A 17,284-nucleotide genomic window follows, 5' to 3' on the forward strand; every position below is an offset into this window, starting at 1 on the left:
CCCCCATTGGCCTGGAGTGGCGAATCGCAGCCAGTGGGAGCCGCAATTGGCCGAACCTGCGGACGCGGCAGGTAAACAAACCGGCCCGGCCCGCCAGGGTGCTTACCCTGACAGGCTGCGTGCCAAAGGTTGCCGATCTCTGCTGTAGTGCATAAAGGATCATACTATAGAGTTCTGTTGCATTTCATTATAGATGGGGAAGAAATTGGTATAATTACCCACTTTAGAGTGTTTAGATGATTCTGTAAAATAACTTTCATAATTAGAACCATGCATCAGATCATGGAAATTAAGAACGAAAGGCCTTATTAGTGTTGGTCTGTCCTGTTGCTAGAGCATGATTGCTCCCAACAGTACACTTGGGCTACTCTTTGTGAAGTCTGGTTTTAAATGCTTCAAGTAGTAGGATTTCCATCACCTTTTGGGACATTATTTCCACAGCCTGATGATCTCACTATCATTTTCCCTTTCTTAACTTCCTTCTGTCACTTACAGCTTTTCCTGCTTGTATCACCCTAAATAATTTCTCTTCTTACTTGTTTTATACCTTTCAAATGTTCATAGTCAGTTAGCACAGCCCTATTAAACACTTGCTTTGTCAAACTACATATATTTAGCTGTTTTTATTTTATCTCGAGTCATTCCTTCGAGTACTCTAATTTTTGTTGCTTTTTTTCTGAACTCCCTCTAATTTGTGTTGATCGTTTTGGGTAAAGGTGTCCAGAGCTTGAACGCAGTATTCAGTGTTTGTTTTCACTGGACAGAAGCTGTAACTTGCTCCATGATGTGAGGTTTCTACGTATGCTGCCCGCAGTCTTGTATTACTACTGTTGTTATTTGTAATTGCTGCCACATCATGTTGCAAACTATAATGTAATTTGCTGTCCATTATTACTGCTATGTCTCTTCGGGTGTTAACGGCTTTCCTTATGTCTCGCGTCCATTAAATATAAATTTAAAAAATGCGAGTTACTACATCTTTCAAAAAATACTTGTCAAGTTTTTTAATAAATTTGTTTTTGGAAAGTGGAAAATTGTATGATCTGCAATTCTTGAATACAGTTTAAAGTTTCCTCCCCATTACTGCTAAATGAACATTTCTAGAGGAGTGACTTCTCTTCATTGTGACATTGGTGAGATAACCCTTTGACAACAGTAGGTGGTTTAAAAAACAAACAAAAAAAACATTTTTTTTAAATTACCCAAGTCCTTCTTTAAAAACAAGAGAATTGAGTTACTATACTCTTTTATTGTTTTAGAATCTTCAAGAGCATATTAAATCATCATATCATGACTTCATCTGCTCATTCTGGGTTTTGTTTGCTAACTATGACTTTGTGTCTCCAGTGATTGATTTTTGTTCATTGTATGTAGTATATTTCCCCTTGCTGTCTGGGTTCGGGTGCTAAATGTGGCCCAGTTTTATGTCCCTCTCAAGAAAAAAAAGTGAAGATAGTTGTAGATCAGTTATTGTTTCAAGTCTTTTCCATGATCAGGTTCTATGAAAACACTGAATAATTGTTCAGGATGAGAATTTGTATATGCTTCTAGTGGCCAGTGTTCTCTCTAATTTTTCCCACGCATGTGTGGAATGAATTTTGTTATGTGCACCAATATGGAGGTGATAAAACACATCACCTCCATATTGGTGCACATAAGAAAATGAATGTGGCAGGGGTGGAGCCGAGGGGTTCGGAGTGTAGGAAGGGGCTCAGGGCTGGGGAAGAAGGTGGGGGGGGTGTGAGGGCTCCAGGGTGGGGCTGGAGATGAGGGGCTTGGGGTGCAGGCTGCCCCACGGCTACAGCAGGGGGAGAGAGGATTCCCCCCAGCTCTCTCTCCCTGCAGCAGCACCTGGGTTGGGGTGGGGAGAGGTGCCTCTCTCTGCTGCGGCAGCTCTGCGGCTAGAGCCGCAGGATAGGCGCTTCTCCCCTGGCCTGGGCAGGTCCTGGGCTGGGTTGGAGGCCGGGGAGGGGCTCCTCTCCCCCAGCCACAGCAGGTCTGTCTGCAGTCTGGGACACTGGTGATGGTCTGTGGCTTTGGGCTCCCCGGGGAGCCCGAAGCAGTGGACTGTCCATCACTGACGGCGCAGCAGCGGCTGTGGGCTTTTTTCCGCGGCTGCTGTTCCCCCCCCCTCACCCCCCACCCCAGGTCACTGGTAGGTAGCTGGCGGCTGCTGCCTGCCAGTGACGGAGGGCAGAGAGAGGAGCCCTCAGGAGCGAGTGGACGGGGGTGGGAGGTTGGGTGATGCCCTGGGCCTGCGGGCCTAGAGGAGCACCAGGGAGGGGCCGGAGAGGAGCCAGCACAGCGGCTGCTGGGACGTAGCTCAAGTGAAGGTGGAACACCAGGCCGGCGGGGCCCCTGCTGATCGTGAGCCTGGCATCATTATAAACCTGGTACTGGCTGGGTTGGGGCCGGGGGAGGGGAACCTCTCACTGCTGCGGTAGGTCCAGGGCTGGGGGAGAGGCGCTTAATAGACTGCTGCGTGGCCGTGCAGCTTAGAGGGAACTTAGACAGTGACTCAAATCTTGAGTCCAATAAATATTGAAATTGTTTTTCAGTCTTCAGATTTTTCCTTTATGTTGACTGATTTAATATTTTTACTTACCAATGGCGTGTTTTTCTTGTACCATTACAACTAAAAATGTCTTTCTTTGCTCCCATCCCTCAGATTGGAACCTTCTGGTCAAGTATACTAAGTTTTAGGGTTGGAAAGTTTAAGTGTAGAGTGGTATTACAAATTTAAGGATATATTTCTCCCTGTGTGCATTAAAATAGCCGCGTAGAAATTAAGCAAACCGTTTTCAGGTAAGTTCCTGTTTCTGATAATGCATGCTGATTAGAAAACATTTAGAATAAAATGAAGAATATCCTTTCATATGTAGCAATGTTACTATACTACACAAACTACCTAGGGAAGTCATGGAATCTCCTTCAGTAGAGGTTTCCAAAAAGAGGCTGGATAGCTGTCTTCAATGGTTGAGAAACAACAAATCCTGTATCTTGGCAGGGGTTTAGACTAGATGACGTTTGCGGTCCATTCTAACCCAATGGTTCTATGATTTCTATACAGATCATACTTTACAACTATTTTTTTTCTTTTAAATGGAATATAAAAACAACTGCATATTATCTTATATAGGGTTCTTTCAGGTTAAAAATTATTCAGTTTTTTTCTTATTACAAATAACACTAGATTATCAAAACTGAGCATTTGATATTTTTACAGTTGAAGTTTTCAGTTTCACATTTGTTTGCTTAACCTTAAAGGGTAATTTTATAAGCAAATTTCATTGCATTAAAATAGTACTGCAATTTTGGTGTTGCAAATACTGCAGGAGAACGTTTTAATTGGTCTGCTGCTCCTGAAGTTATTGAAAAATTAGTTTTGCAACAGGGATTGAAAAACTTACATACTAGTTAGAGATTGATACAAGAAATAAGTGGTGGGAAAGGCAGGGGAAGCCCACCATTGATGTGTTTTTAGGCAATACCATAGTGAGAAACAAAACCCAACTTTTAGATCGCAGAAGAGGAAAGTATGCCAAGATCCCTACCAAAGTGCTTCTTGGAATATTTGTATTCACCAACTTCTTCTCGTTGTAGAAGGGAAGAAAGGTTGTGTTTTGTTTTCTCTCCCTAGTCATCCAGACTGTGCATCTGTAGGAGAGCGAGGCTGTCCTCTCTATGCTGCATACCCCTATAGGAGAGCGAGGCTGTGATCTCTTTGCTATATACCCCTCCCACATAGATGCCTGGTGGCTGCAAGGGTAGAAGGTATCTGCTGTTCTGCCTCTCACCAGCTTCCATTTTTGGGTCTCTCTCACATGACTAACTCCAGTGCCAGTATATGTTGTGGGGCACAGCTTTCCCCAAGCAGCAAAAGAACCATGAGGAACAGCAGCAGATGCAGGCACTTTGGCTGTTGGTTTACAGATCAGGAAGACAGGCAGCACCGATTCCATCCACGTTGGGTCATATTTGGAAGGTTATCTTCAAAACCATAATGGCGATAAACTTAATTAAAAAAATATTAAATTTTAGTTTCTGAGAGAATTGATTGTTCATGCTTCTGAATTTCCCTGGGAAAATGCCGCATTCACCACTGTCTATTAGGTGCATTAAGTTTCCAAGCTCTGTTTTACAAAACCTAAATTTTGGACCAACTTTGATCTGACAGCATCCCTTTAACTACTGAGGGATTCAAGGGGGTTTATTATTTATTAGTACATGTTAATTTCAAGATTCTTAAATTCTATATTTAAGATTGTGTGGATCAAAGTTTGCTATTTATGTTTTTCAGAATTTAAACAAGCAAGCATATGACTTGGCAAAGGCTTTACTAAAGAGGACAGCTCAAGCTATTGAACCGTACATTACTAACGTAAGTCAAGATTTGCAAGTGATTAAACACATGGGTGAAAATAAAAACTTTAAAAGAGCTGAGTAATTTATTGGTAGTTATTAATTTTGTTGTAGGTTAGGTAGTTTTTAAGATTAATAATTTGGAACTGTTATATGATGGAGAAGATCTGCTACATTAAAAATACCATATCATATTGCCCTTAAAATCTAATACTCAGTTGTTTGGAAATTACCAAAGCCATTACCAGATTTGAGGTACTCAGTTACAATTTCCTGACCCAGTTGCAAAACCAAAGTGTGCTTTTATTATTATCATCATTTTGTATTAGGATAGCACCTAGAGGTCCCATTCATGTTAGTCACATTCAGTTAGGTTCTATACAGATACGTAGTGAGACACAGTCCCTGTCACAAAGAGCTAACAATCTAAATAGACAAGACAAAGTGTGAGAGGGGAAATAGAAGCCCAGAGAGATGAAGTAACATGCCCAAGGTGGCACAGCAGGTCAGTGGCAGAGCTGGGAATAGAACCAAGGTCTCTGACTTCCAGTCCCGTGTCTTGCCCATTAGATTATGCTGCATTGCTGGAGAGGTGTTCTATCATACTGTGGGACTTAGTTGCAAGTTGGTATAGGCAAGACCTAATACCAGTAACTAGGGAGTTGATGGTCTGTGTTTCTTTTAGGTTCAGTGTTCTAAAATGGAAATCAAAGGAGGTTGGTTTTGTGTGTGTGTGTGTGTGTGTGTGTGTGTATATGTATATATATATATATATATATATGTGTGTATATATATATATATATGTGTGTATATATATATATATATGTGTGTATATATATATAGAGAGAGAGAGATATGGAATGGAATGGCATGGAAGTTGTTTACAGTGATCTGGTGTCAGGGACTTATCCCAGTCAAACAAGGGGGATGGTAATTAACATAAAATATGGGGGAAATAAAATCTAAACAAACTAGCATTGATATGTAGTCAGTGTCAGCAAGTATAGCAGCTTCTTGCGTAATTTCTTCACTGGTCTGATCTAACCCATAATCATGATTAAAATGGAACTGTCCCTTCATCTGTGACAGTCAGATGATAGCTCAGGCTCCTCTTAGAAAACTTGATTCTTCTTTGAGTGATTGTTCACGTTCATTACACATTAGGTGTGCGCGCGTTGCGTGCACGGACGTCGGAAACTTTTCCCCTCAGCGGCTCCCGTCGGGCCGGCAGGGTCCCCCCTCCCGCCAGAGCGGCGCCCCGCTCTAGCGTATATATATCCCTGCGGGCCCGACCCTCCCTCAGTTCCTTTTTACCGTCCGTGACGGCGTTGGAACAACTCTGTCTCTTGCTTGAGTGTCCCTTAGCGTTAATAGTTAGTGTTCTTCTTAGCAGTTATCAGTTCTTTAGTACCTAGTGTTAATCTTAGCAGTTAACAGTTCTTCAGTAGTAGTTAAGCTCCTTTGTTTTAGGTGTTTGGTCAATCCTGACACCGGCCCTGGGCGGCGGGGCATGCCGCACGCCCAAGGCTTCAAGGCTTGTGCCACGTGCCGCAAGCCTATGCCGATAAGCAATCCCCACGACTTGTGCCTCCGTTGCCTGGGGGAAGCACACCAAAAAGAGCGCTGCAAGATCTGTAAGGCCTTCAAGCCCAGGACTAAGAGAGAGACTTTCGCCTTAAGCAGCTGCTCATGGAGGCTGCATTACAACCCTCCGCATCAGGCCGCGGCACCGTCAACTTCGGTGCGGAGTGCCCCGGCATCGGTTCGTGATCCGACACCGGCGGGGCACCATAAGCCGATGGCACCAACACAGCAAGACCGCCCCCGGCACTGGTCATCTTCGCCGGCAAAATCGAAGGGCCAACCCAAGGCCCGAGGACGCTCCCCGCATAAGAGGGCAGCGCCCGCGAAGACCTCGAATGTGCCTAAGGGAGTGGCGACCCCAGGACACATCCCGGTTCCAGTGGCTCCGGCGCCGAGAGGCCCGTCGAGCCCCGGGATAGGCGCATCGAATGAGGAGGAAGGGCTGGAGGAGCTTTTGGAACAGCCCTCCACCCCGGACACGTTTGAAGCAGCAAAGGACCTCATCGAATTGTCCGCTGAGGGCCCTCTCCGAGCCAAAGATAATCCGCCAAGACTGCCATCCAGAGGCAAGCCGGCAATGGTGCGCCCATCACGGTCACCATCTCGGCGCCGTTCCCGGTCGAGCTCCGCCTCGGTGGACTCCCAGCTACCCTCGGCGCAGAGGGCCACACAGCCGTTGGGGCCCAACAAGTGCCCGGCACTGACCCAGCAGCTCTACTCGAGTAGGCACCGGGACGTGTCAGCCACGCGATCCCCAAGACCGACCACTCGCAGTCGTTCCCAGTCCCGAGGTCACCGATACCGGTCCAGGTCGGCAAGACGTTAGTCCCGGTCACGGAGGTACTACTCTCCGACCCAGCACCGTCCCACAGCACCACTGTGGCCATCCAGGTCACCGTCCGTGGTTTCGGAGGCAGACTCGGGCCAGTCCAGCAGATTTGCCCACAGGGCACTGGCTGGTAGGGAAGACGAAGCCGCTTGGCACCCACAGTGGGGCCAGCCAGGACAATGGCCATTCTGGACCCCTTGGGCCTACCATCAGCAAGGCTCCCTGTCCAGGACCTCGAGATCTGGCCCCTCGAAACACCGCTCCCGCTCCCCGTAGGGGCGCCCCTCCTCTCTCAAGGAGGCCACGGTCTCCAGACCTCCGGAGCAAGAAAGAGCCGACTCGGCACCGAGCCCGGCACCGTCTCAGGCCCACTCTATAGGACAGACCCCAGAGGAGTGTCCAGTAGGTGAGGAGTTGCAGGAAGAGGAGGATGCACAGAAGGCCCTAACCTCTTCCTCCTCACCAGATGAAGCCGTGGCAGGCACGACAGTGTCCGGCCCTTCCCCGATTGACCATCGGGCACACCAGGATCTGCTCCGCTGAGTAGCCCTTAATCTGGGGTTGCAGGCGGAGGAGACTGTAGAGCAGGAGGACCCCATGGTTGACATCCTAAGCCCGGAAGTCTCCTCCAGGATTGCACTCCCGCTCATAAAGACAGTACAGTCGAACTATAAGACAGTGTGGCAAACACCAGCCTCCAGCGCACCAACTGAGAAAGGCGTAGAGAGGAAGTACTTCCTCCCCTCCAAGGGGTTTGACTTCCTCTTTTCTCACCCAGCACGCAGTTCGCTGGTCGTCTCTGCGGTCAACGAACAAGAGCGGCATGGCCAGCAAGCCCCGGCCCCCAAGGTCAAGGAGACAAAGCGCTTGGACTTATTTGGTAGGAAGGTCTACTCGTCCGGGGGCCTCCAGTTGAGGATTGCTAACCAACAAGTGATTCTGAACAGACACAATTTCAATTCTTGGGCATCAGTCTCCAAGTTTAAGGACTCCCTGCCCCAGGGTTCACAACCAGAGTTCGCTGCCTTGGTGGACGAGGGGAAGGCAGTAGCCAAAACCTCTTTGCAGGCCTCCTTTGACTCCGTGGACGCAGCGGCCAGGACAGTTGCGTCAGGAGTGGTGATGAGGTGCTCGGCATGGCTACAGGCTTCCGGCCTTCCCCCAGAGGTACAAAACACCTTGCAAGACCTCCCGTTCCATGGGTCAGGCTTGTTCTCAGACCAGATGGATGCCAGATTGCATAGCCTCAAAGACTCTTGAGCAACACTCAAGTCGTTAGGAATGCACACCCCAGTGACACAGAGGAAACCCCTTAAGCCCCAACCACCGCAGAGGCAATACCACCCTCATCCTAGACAGGAACCGTACCGCAGAAGGGGCAGGGATAACAGGCGTAGACGTAACAACACGCCTAATCAGGGCCAAAGCCACGGCCAAGGCAAGCCGCAGCCGGGAAATAATCAAGGGTTTTGAAGCTGCGATCGAGGACAGCGTATCGACCCTTATACCGGATCCTCCTCTGTTTCAGGGACCGCCTGTCCCATTTTTACCGTGCTTGGTCCCGTATAACATCGGACCGCTGGGTCCTTCGCACGGTGGAGGCGGGATACACCCTTCAGTTCTCCTCGCCCCCTCCTTTCCATCCCCCATCCCCGTCCCTCTTCAGGGACCCCTCTCACGAGCAACTCCTTATGCAGGAGGTGCGGGCCCTCCTCAAAGTAGGAGCAGTGGAAGAGGTCCCTCCGGACCTAAGAGGGAAAGGGTTTTACTCCATATATTTCCTAATTCCCAAAGCAAAAGGGGGCCTCCGTCCCATTTTGGACCTCCGCAAACTAAACAAATTTTTGGTCAAGGCACGTTTTCATATGGTCTCCCTTGGCGTTATTATCCTATCCCTGGATCCGGGGGATTGGTACGCTGCCCTTGATATGAAAGATGCGTACTTTCACATCGCCATCCGCCCGGCCCACTGTCGGTTCCTGCGCTTCACCATCAACCAACACCATTTCCAATTTACGGTCTTACCCTTCAGCCTAGCAACGGCCCCGCAAGTGTTCTCGAAATGCATGTCCGTGGTGGCAGCCTTTCTTCAAAAAAGAAAGATGCAGGTATACCCGTACTTGGACGACTGGCTCCTCACGAGCAGGTCAGAGGACGAGGTCTGCTCCCACGTGGCACTGGCGTTACAGGTGTTCCGCAAGCTCGGTCTACTGGTCAATGTACCCAAGTCCTCACTGATCCCCACATAGAGACTAGATTTCATAGGAGCAGTCCTGGACTCGGTGGCGGCACGGGCAAGTCTTCCAGTGTCACGGTTCCTGGCCATTCAAAGGGTCGTAAGCTCCATCTAACAATTCCTCACGACCACGGCCAGATGCTGTATGCAACTCTTGGGGAGATGGCGGCTTGCACATATGTAGTCAGACATGCCCGCCTAAGACTCAGACCGTTACAGTTGTGGCTGGCCCAAACGTATCGCCCCAACAGACCCCTTAGACCTAGTAGTGACGATCCCAGCTCGAGTGTCGAACTCCCTCCACTGGTGGCTCGATCAGCAGCAGGTTTGCGAAGGGGTCCGTTTCGCCACCCCGCAACCCACTCTGACGTTAGTGACAGATGCGCCGGACCTGGGCTGGGGGGTGCATCTTGGGGACCTGCGAACCCAGGGCTTATGGTCCAGGGAAGAAAAGTTGCTTCACATCAATCTGAAGGAGTTAAGGGCAGTTCGCCTCGCCTGCCAGACCTTTCACGCTACCATAGAAGGCCAGAGCGTGTCAGTTCTGACGGACAACACTACTGCCATGTTCTACATAAACAAGCAGGGCGGGTCCCGATCCTCTCCCCTCTGTCACGAGGCGCTTCTCCTATGGGACTTCTGTCCACCTATTGGCAGCATATCTCCCAGGGGTCCAAAACGGGTTAGCAGACCGCCTCAGCAGGTCCTACCACATGCACGAATGGACTCTGAGAGAGGATGTCCTGCATTCAATCTTCCAGAGGTGGGGGTTTCCCAAGGTGAATCTCTTCGCCACCAAGAACAACAGCCAATGCCCTCAGTTTTGTTCATTCCAGAACCTCAGCCCGGGCTCATTGGCAGATGCCTTCGCGATTCCGTGGGGCGGGAGCCTGAGGTATGCCTTCCCACCATTCCCGCTCATCCACAGGGTCCTGCTCAAGACCCGCAGGGACAAGGCGACAGTCATCCTTATCGCACCGGCGTGGCCACGCCAGCATTGGTTCACGACCCTGCTGGAACTGTCCGTGACCGACCAGATCGCCCTCCCCCTCCATCGCAACCTCATCACGCAGGACCGGGGTCGCCTACTCCACCCGAACCTACTGTCGCTACATCTCACGGCGTGGTATCTCTCTGGCTAAACGATACGGAGCACAGGTGCTCCCACCAGGTCCAGCAAATTCTTCTTGGTAGTAGGAAGCCCTCCACAAGAGCGACCTATCTTGCCAAATGGAAGAGGTTCTCCCCCTGGTGTGAGCCTCATCACATACAGCCTCTGCAGGCCTCCGTCCCATCAATACTGGACTACTTGCTGCACCTCAAGCATCAAGGGCTCGCCCCCGCCTCAATTAAAGTGCATCTGGCCGCCATATCGGCATTCCATCCCGGAGAGTTGGGGGTTTCGGTGTTCTCCAACCCCACAGTAGTCAGATTCCTCAAGGGGCTGGAGAGGGTGTTTCCCTACTCGCGCCCGCCGGTCCCTGCATGGAATCTTAACCTGGTCCTAACTAAACTCATGGGGCTGCCCTTTGAACCCCTAGCCTCTTGCTCCCTCATGCACCTCTCATGGCAGCGTTTCTAGTGGCCATCACATCGGCTAGGAGGGTATCGGAATTGAGAGCCCTCACTTCGGAACCCCCTTATACAGTTTTTTATAAGGATAAGGTGCAACTGAGGCCGCACCCCAAATTCCTTCCTAAGGTGGTCACGCAATTTCATATGGGGCAGGACATTTGTTTACCGGTGTTCTTCCCTAAGCCCCATATGGACCCAAGCCACCGCAGCCTGCATACCCTCGATATCCGTAGAGCCTTGGCATTCTATCTGGAACGGACCAGGCCATTCCGCAAGTCGACGCAACTGTTCATTGCCATTGCAGAGAGAATGAAAGGCCAGCCTATCTCGACGCAACGCTTGTCAGCATGGATTGTGCTTTGCATTCGCACGGGCTATGAGCTCACCAACGTACCAGCCCCGGAGATCAGGGCTCACTCGACTAGGGCCCAAGCGTCCTCGGCTGCTTTCTTGGCGCAGGTTCCACTCCAGGAAATCTGTAAAGCGGCCACCTGGTCGTCGGTGCATACGTTCACAATCCATCATCAGACTAGAGAGGACGTGGTAGTCGGCAGGGCTGTGCTTCAATCAATTGTTCCTTGACTCCTACCCTCCTCCAATGGTAAGCTTGTGAGTCATCTAATGTGTAATGGATGTGAACAATCACTCGAAGAAAAAACGGTTACCTACTTTCTGTAACTGTTCTTCTTCAAGATGTATTGTTCACGTTCATTACACTTCCCACCCTCCTTCCCCTCTATCGGAGTCACCGGCAAGAAGGAACCGAGGGAGGGTCGGGCCCGCAGGGATATATATACACTAGAGCGGGGCACCGCTTTGGCGGGAGGGGGGACCCTGCTGGCCCGATGGGAGCCGCTGAGGGAAAAAGTTTCCGACGTCCGTGCACGCAACGCGCGCACACCTAATGTGTAATAGACGTGAACAACACATCTCGAAGAACAACAGTTACAGAAAGTAGGTAACCATTTTTTTTCTGGAAAGACTAAAGGTTGTGGTACTGCACGCTTGCTAATAGGACTGAACATCTCCTTTCTCAGTTGCTCATTTGTGCACCCTCAACCACTGACATGTAGGTGTATGCAAGTCCCACCTTCAGACTAGTCTCTCTGGCCTTTCAGTGGAATACATTCCAGGAAGCTCCTGCTAGAAAAAAAAATTGGTTCTGGTTTAGGGCTGTCGATTAATCGCAGTTAACTCACGTGATTAACTAAAAAAAATTAATCACCGTTTTAATCACACTGATAAACAATAGAATACCAATGGAAATTTATTATATATTTTGGATGTTTTTCTACATTTTCATATGTATTGTATTCTGTGTTGTAATTGAAATTGAAGTGCATATTATTTTTATTACAAATATTTGCATTGTAAAAATAAGTAAAAGAAATAGTATTTTTCAGTTCACCTCATACAAGTACTGTAGCACAATCTTTGTCATGAAAATGCAACTTACAAATGTAGATTTTTTTTTTTTTTTGGTTACATAACTGCACTTAAACAAAACAATGTAAAACTTCAGAACCTACAAATCCACTCAGTCCTACTTCTTGTTCAGCCAATCGCTAAGACAAACAAGTTTGTTTACATTTACAGGAGATAATGCTGCCCTCTTCTTATTTACAATGTCACCTGAAAGTGAGAACAGGCATTTGCATGGCACTTTTGTAGCTGGCATTACAAGTTATTTACTTGCCAGATATGGTAATCCAGGGATCTCAAACTCAAATCACCTCAAGGGCCAAATGAGGACTAGTACATTGGCCCGAGGGCCACATCACTGAAACCTTTTCATATGACGATACAAAAGTATAGTAAAAAATGAAGAGTAATATAATATGCTATTAAAAGTCTATTTATTAACTTTTTTTAAAACTGTAATGCGAAAAGTCAGTACTAATTTTGATAGTCATTCCGTTTTTGGCCACTTAGCTGGCAGCATTTTGCATCAGCCAGAGGAGCAATATTAGGTTTGATATCCTGAGATGAAACCAATCTCAGTGTGGCTTTCAAATGTTCATCAGTGAGCCTTGACCATAACACAGATTTGTTAATCTTCATGGAAGAGAAAAACTATTTATATATATATATATATGTATACTTCTGCTTCAAAATGGTATCACCCTGCAGCTCCACTAATTCCATCTGCATTTCCTCTGCAACATTGTCAATTTCCACAGCAAATGGTGAGGAAAAAAGTTGAAAATGTGGTTCAAGTGCCTTGAAATCTTTAAACCACACATCAAACTTTTTGTATAAGTTGAAAGAATATGCAGATATCATTTCTAAGGATTTGGGTTCAACTTTTCCTAAGGAGTTCAGAGTTGAGAAATGGACCAAATTGCCAGCAGTCAGCTGTTTCCCTCACAAAGTAAGCTTGACTTTGAATGACTTAACACTGTCATACATCTGTGTTATCACCTGTTTTCTACCCTGAAGCTTCAAGTTCAGTGCATTCAGGTGGTCAGTTACATCTGTTAGAAAAGCAAGGTTGCAGATAAAAGTGGAATCAGCAAGCTGTGGAACCTCCTTGTTTTTCATTTTCATGAAGGAATCAAGCTCCTCTCGAAGTGTAGAAAAAGCTTGAAAACATTTCCATGACTCAGCCATCTAACTTGAGTATGATACAGGAGTTCCCCATATTTGCTGTCCATACTTGCTAGAAAAGAAGTGAAGTGTCTGTGATTCAGCCCTCATGCACGTATAAAATTAACGGTTTTAACAACGACATCCATAACTTCCTTCATTTGTAGACTTTTACTACACAGGGCTTCTTGGTGCAAAATGCAATGTATACTGGTGAAGCTAATTCCTGGTATATTGAGGCTGTTCAGTTTGGTCTTCAATAATCCAACCACACCAACATTTTCAGAGCACATTGATAGCACACCGTTGGTAGCCAAAGATACGAGTTTGTTCCATGGCAGCACAGCTTTTTCAATGCACTCTTCCAGTCCTTGAAATATGTCACGTCCCGTTGTGGTACCCTTCAGTGGCATTAAGTCTAGCAATTCTTCAGTTATATTCAAATTGCAACCCATACCGCTAATGAACACTGCACACTGTGCGGTATCTGATACATCTGTACTCTCATTCGAAGCATTTTCAATTGCTCTTAAGTCTTTTGCCATTTGACTCGATTGTTTTTGCACATTATCTGCTAAATCTGTTATCCTGCAGGCAACTGTATTGGCAGACAAGCTTATGCCTTCAAAAACTTTCTTCCTATCAAGATATAAAATTTGGCTGGCCTTCACAAGACATTCTTTTATGAATAGGCCTTCTGTAAAAGGTTGCGATGATTTAGCTATCATTTCGCTTATCACAAAACTTGCTCTTATTGAATCTTCGCTAGACTTGATAGTCTCTGAAAAGAAAGTTCTTTGCTTGGCAGATGCTGCTTTAAGTTGCCGAACTTTTTCCTCTCGGATTTTTTCGGTGAATGCATCATATTTTTCACAGTACATCGTGTTGTCGTGCCGACGCACGTTATGCTCCTTGGGAACCGCAATCGTTGGCTGACAAATAAGGCATTGTATTTTATCTTTTACCTCTGTGAAAAAATATAAATTCTCCCATTTGTCTTGGAAAACTCTTTCTTCCATGAGTGTTCTTTTTTTTGACTAAGTCATTTCCAAGCGGTTTTATTAAAATATATACACTCAGTAATGCACCTCACTCAAAGGACAAAACACGCACTTAGTTTTAGAATTATTTCTATTAAAGCCCCCACTCCACCCCTTCCATGAGGCCCCACCCCTGCCCCGCCCCATTCCAACCCCTTCCCCAAATCCCTACCCTGTCTCTTCTCCCCCTCCTCCCCTGAGTGCGCGGCTTCCTGCTCCTCCCCCTTCCCTTCTGGAAAGCGCCCGGAGGTAGTCAGAGGAGCGGGGAGCGGCGCGCTGGTGGGGAGGAGCGGGGAGAGAAGTGGGTGAGGGGAGTTTGGCGGCCACAGGAAGTAAGTCCCGGGGGAGGGTGGGGAGCTTGGCGGGCCACAGCAAACAACTCCGCGGGCCACATGTTTGAGACCCCTGTGGTAATCATTTGTATGACCCTTCATGCTTCTGCCACCATTCCAGAGGACATGCTTCCATGCTGATGATGCTCGTTTAAAAAAAAAAAAAAGCGTTAATTAAATTTGTGACTGAACAGCTTGGGGGAGAATTGCATGTCTCCTGCTCTGTTTTGCCTGCATTCTGCCTTATATTTCATGTTATAGCAGTCGTGGATGATGACCCAGCACATGTTCATTTTAAGAACACTTTCACTGCAGGTGTCACAAAACTCAAAGAAGGTACCAATGTGAGATTTCTAAAGATAGCTACAGTACTCGAACCAAGGTTTAAGAATCTGAAGTGCCTTCCAAAATCTGAGAGGGACGAGGTGTGGAGCATGCTTTCAGAAGTCTTAAAAGAGCAACACTCCGATGCGGAAACTACAGAACCCAAACCACCAAACAAGAAAATCAACCTTCTGCTGGTGGCATCTGACTCAGCTGATGAAAATGAACATGCGGTGGTCTGCACTGTTTTGGATTGTTATTCAGCAGAACCCGTCTTCAGTATGGACGCATGTCATCTGGAATGGTGGTTGAAGCATGAAGGGACATATGAATCTTCAGTGCATGTAAATACCTTGTGATGCCAGCTACAACAGTGCCGTGCGAACACCTGTTCTTACTTTCAGGTGACATTGTAAACAAGAATCGGGCAACATTATCTCCTGCAAATGTAAACAAACTTGTTTTTCTGAGCGATTGGCTGAACAAGAAGTAGTTGCAGGCTCTAAAATTTTACATTGTTTTATTTTTGAATGCAGTTTTTTTGTACATAATTCTATATTTGTAAGTTCAACTTTCATGGTAAAGAGATTGCACTACAGGACTTGTATTAGGTGAATTGAAAAATACTATTTCTTTTGCTTATCATTTTTACAGTGCAAATATTTGTAATAAAAAATAAATATAAAGAGCACTGTATACTTTGTATTCTGTATTGTAATTGAAATCAATATATTTGAAAATGTAGAAAACATCCAAAAATATTTAAATAAATGGTATTAATTTAACTGCACTATTACTTTGTTTTAATTGCTTGACAGCCCTATTCTGGATTATATCATTATTATTATTTTCTATCTGTATTACCTAGGCCTAGTGCCTATGTTGTTGAAGCCTTTGGCTTGACAAGGGGTGTTACCTGCATGTTTTTCATTCTCCTCCATTTCTAAACTGCTTCTTAGATTCCTGGCATGATCCACAGAATTGAGAGCAGTAGTTATGCAGCTTTTACTGTATCTGTTGGATTTTTCCACACCTCTGTTGCTCTGCCTAAAGTACTTAAGAAAGTAGGCAATATACTACTGTTTGTTACAGGTATGGAGAAAGTGATCTGACCATGGGAGCATGAATAGATTTCTTACACCACTACCTTCCAATTTGCTGTTTGTAACTACCTATCTTGTCACATGGGAAAGAAGCGGGGACAGGGAGTTAAAGAGGAAGGAATAGACAGGAAGGATGGGAGGACAAAGAAAAACTACAGGTGGATTGGAAAGAATAGTTAAGAGTTGAATAGAGAGGGAAGACCTCAGAGAATAGATGGATGATGAGGGAGAGAAATAAGAGATGAGAAGGAAGAGCGATTAGGCATAAGAAAAATGTGAGTTCTACTATAAGTAACATAAGTAACACAAATTTTGTTTATTACAGGTAAGGTTGCAGTAGGGCATACCTCAGCCACCCTAAACCTTAAGAACATGGAAATAAACTTAGGGGAAATATTCAGTATTCCTTACTACCTTCATGTAGCCTTCAATACCACACTGCATTTACTTCCAACTGTGACAGATAAAAGCAATAGGCACTCCAACTTCATCAAACGTACACTTACAAGATTCTGCAACTCTGACCTCATATTCTTGTAACAAGAAACCATTACATCTGATATAATATTAAATATGATTTACAACCTTAAGATTGGAGAGGTCGCTGTTAAGGGTGTGTGTAAAAATTATGCAAAGGACATCTAGCAATTCATATTGATGATGATAAAGCAGATAACTTTGAAAGTTTAACATCCCTGCTTAAGCAAAACTTGGGTTTAGGCTTAACTCAGTTGTTGCTGCTACTCCACCATAATTCATGGTTGCATGATACATGTTAATTAACATGGATAAGAAGATAGGAAGGAAAGACAAGAATGGAGCTTGATTTGATTTTTGTTTTTTTGGAAATGTGGCAAGTCTAGTCTCGATGCTAGGCAGTTGGTGTACTGTGGCTGCTTATTATACTTAATGTGATTATTTCACTGTTACCACGTCCCACCGATTCTCTCTCCACAACTTTCCAATTTGCTGTTTGTAACTACCTATCTTGTCACATACAAAGATTGTAAGATGTTTGTGGTAGATATAGCATCTAGCATAAAGGGTTCGTGAATCCTGACTGGGGCCTCAAGGTGCTACTGCAATAAAAATCCTCCCTCATGGTGAAAAATCTTTGCATTCACAGCTCTCTTGTTCTGAAAACACACCCCACAAGTGGGGAGTGATACACTCAGTACATTCTATAGCATTAAAGAACTATTTTCTTTGGTAGGGTAAATAAATAAACACAATAGAGGACACACAACTATTGAACCAGGAATGTACATCTTCCAGTAGAAGCTGCTTGTTTAAAAAAAAAAAAAAAAAAAACA

The 17,284-nt window shown here is 46.0% G+C and overlaps 1 protein-coding gene across 2 annotated transcripts in view; it reads left to right on the plus strand.

Annotated features, from left to right (window-relative positions):
• The window catches only part of LOC112103154 (sister chromatid cohesion protein PDS5 homolog B), a 222,883-nt gene that overhangs the window by 57,026 nt on the left and 148,573 nt on the right, over window positions 1-17,284 (plus strand). For both annotated transcript variants that reach the window (XM_026653450.1, XM_026653451.1), the window contains exon 6: window positions 4,301-4,381. In XM_026653450.1, the coding sequence (XP_026509235.1) occupies window positions 4,301-4,381 (81 nt within the window). The remainder of the gene's footprint in view (window positions 1-4,300; window positions 4,382-17,284) is intronic.

This window comes from Terrapene carolina, unplaced genomic scaffold (genome assembly GCF_002925995.2).
Source record: "Terrapene carolina triunguis isolate 2854851 unplaced genomic scaffold, T_m_triunguis-2.0 Scaffold139, whole genome shotgun sequence".
Classification (NCBI taxonomy): domain Eukaryota; kingdom Metazoa; phylum Chordata; order Testudines; family Emydidae; genus Terrapene; species Terrapene triunguis.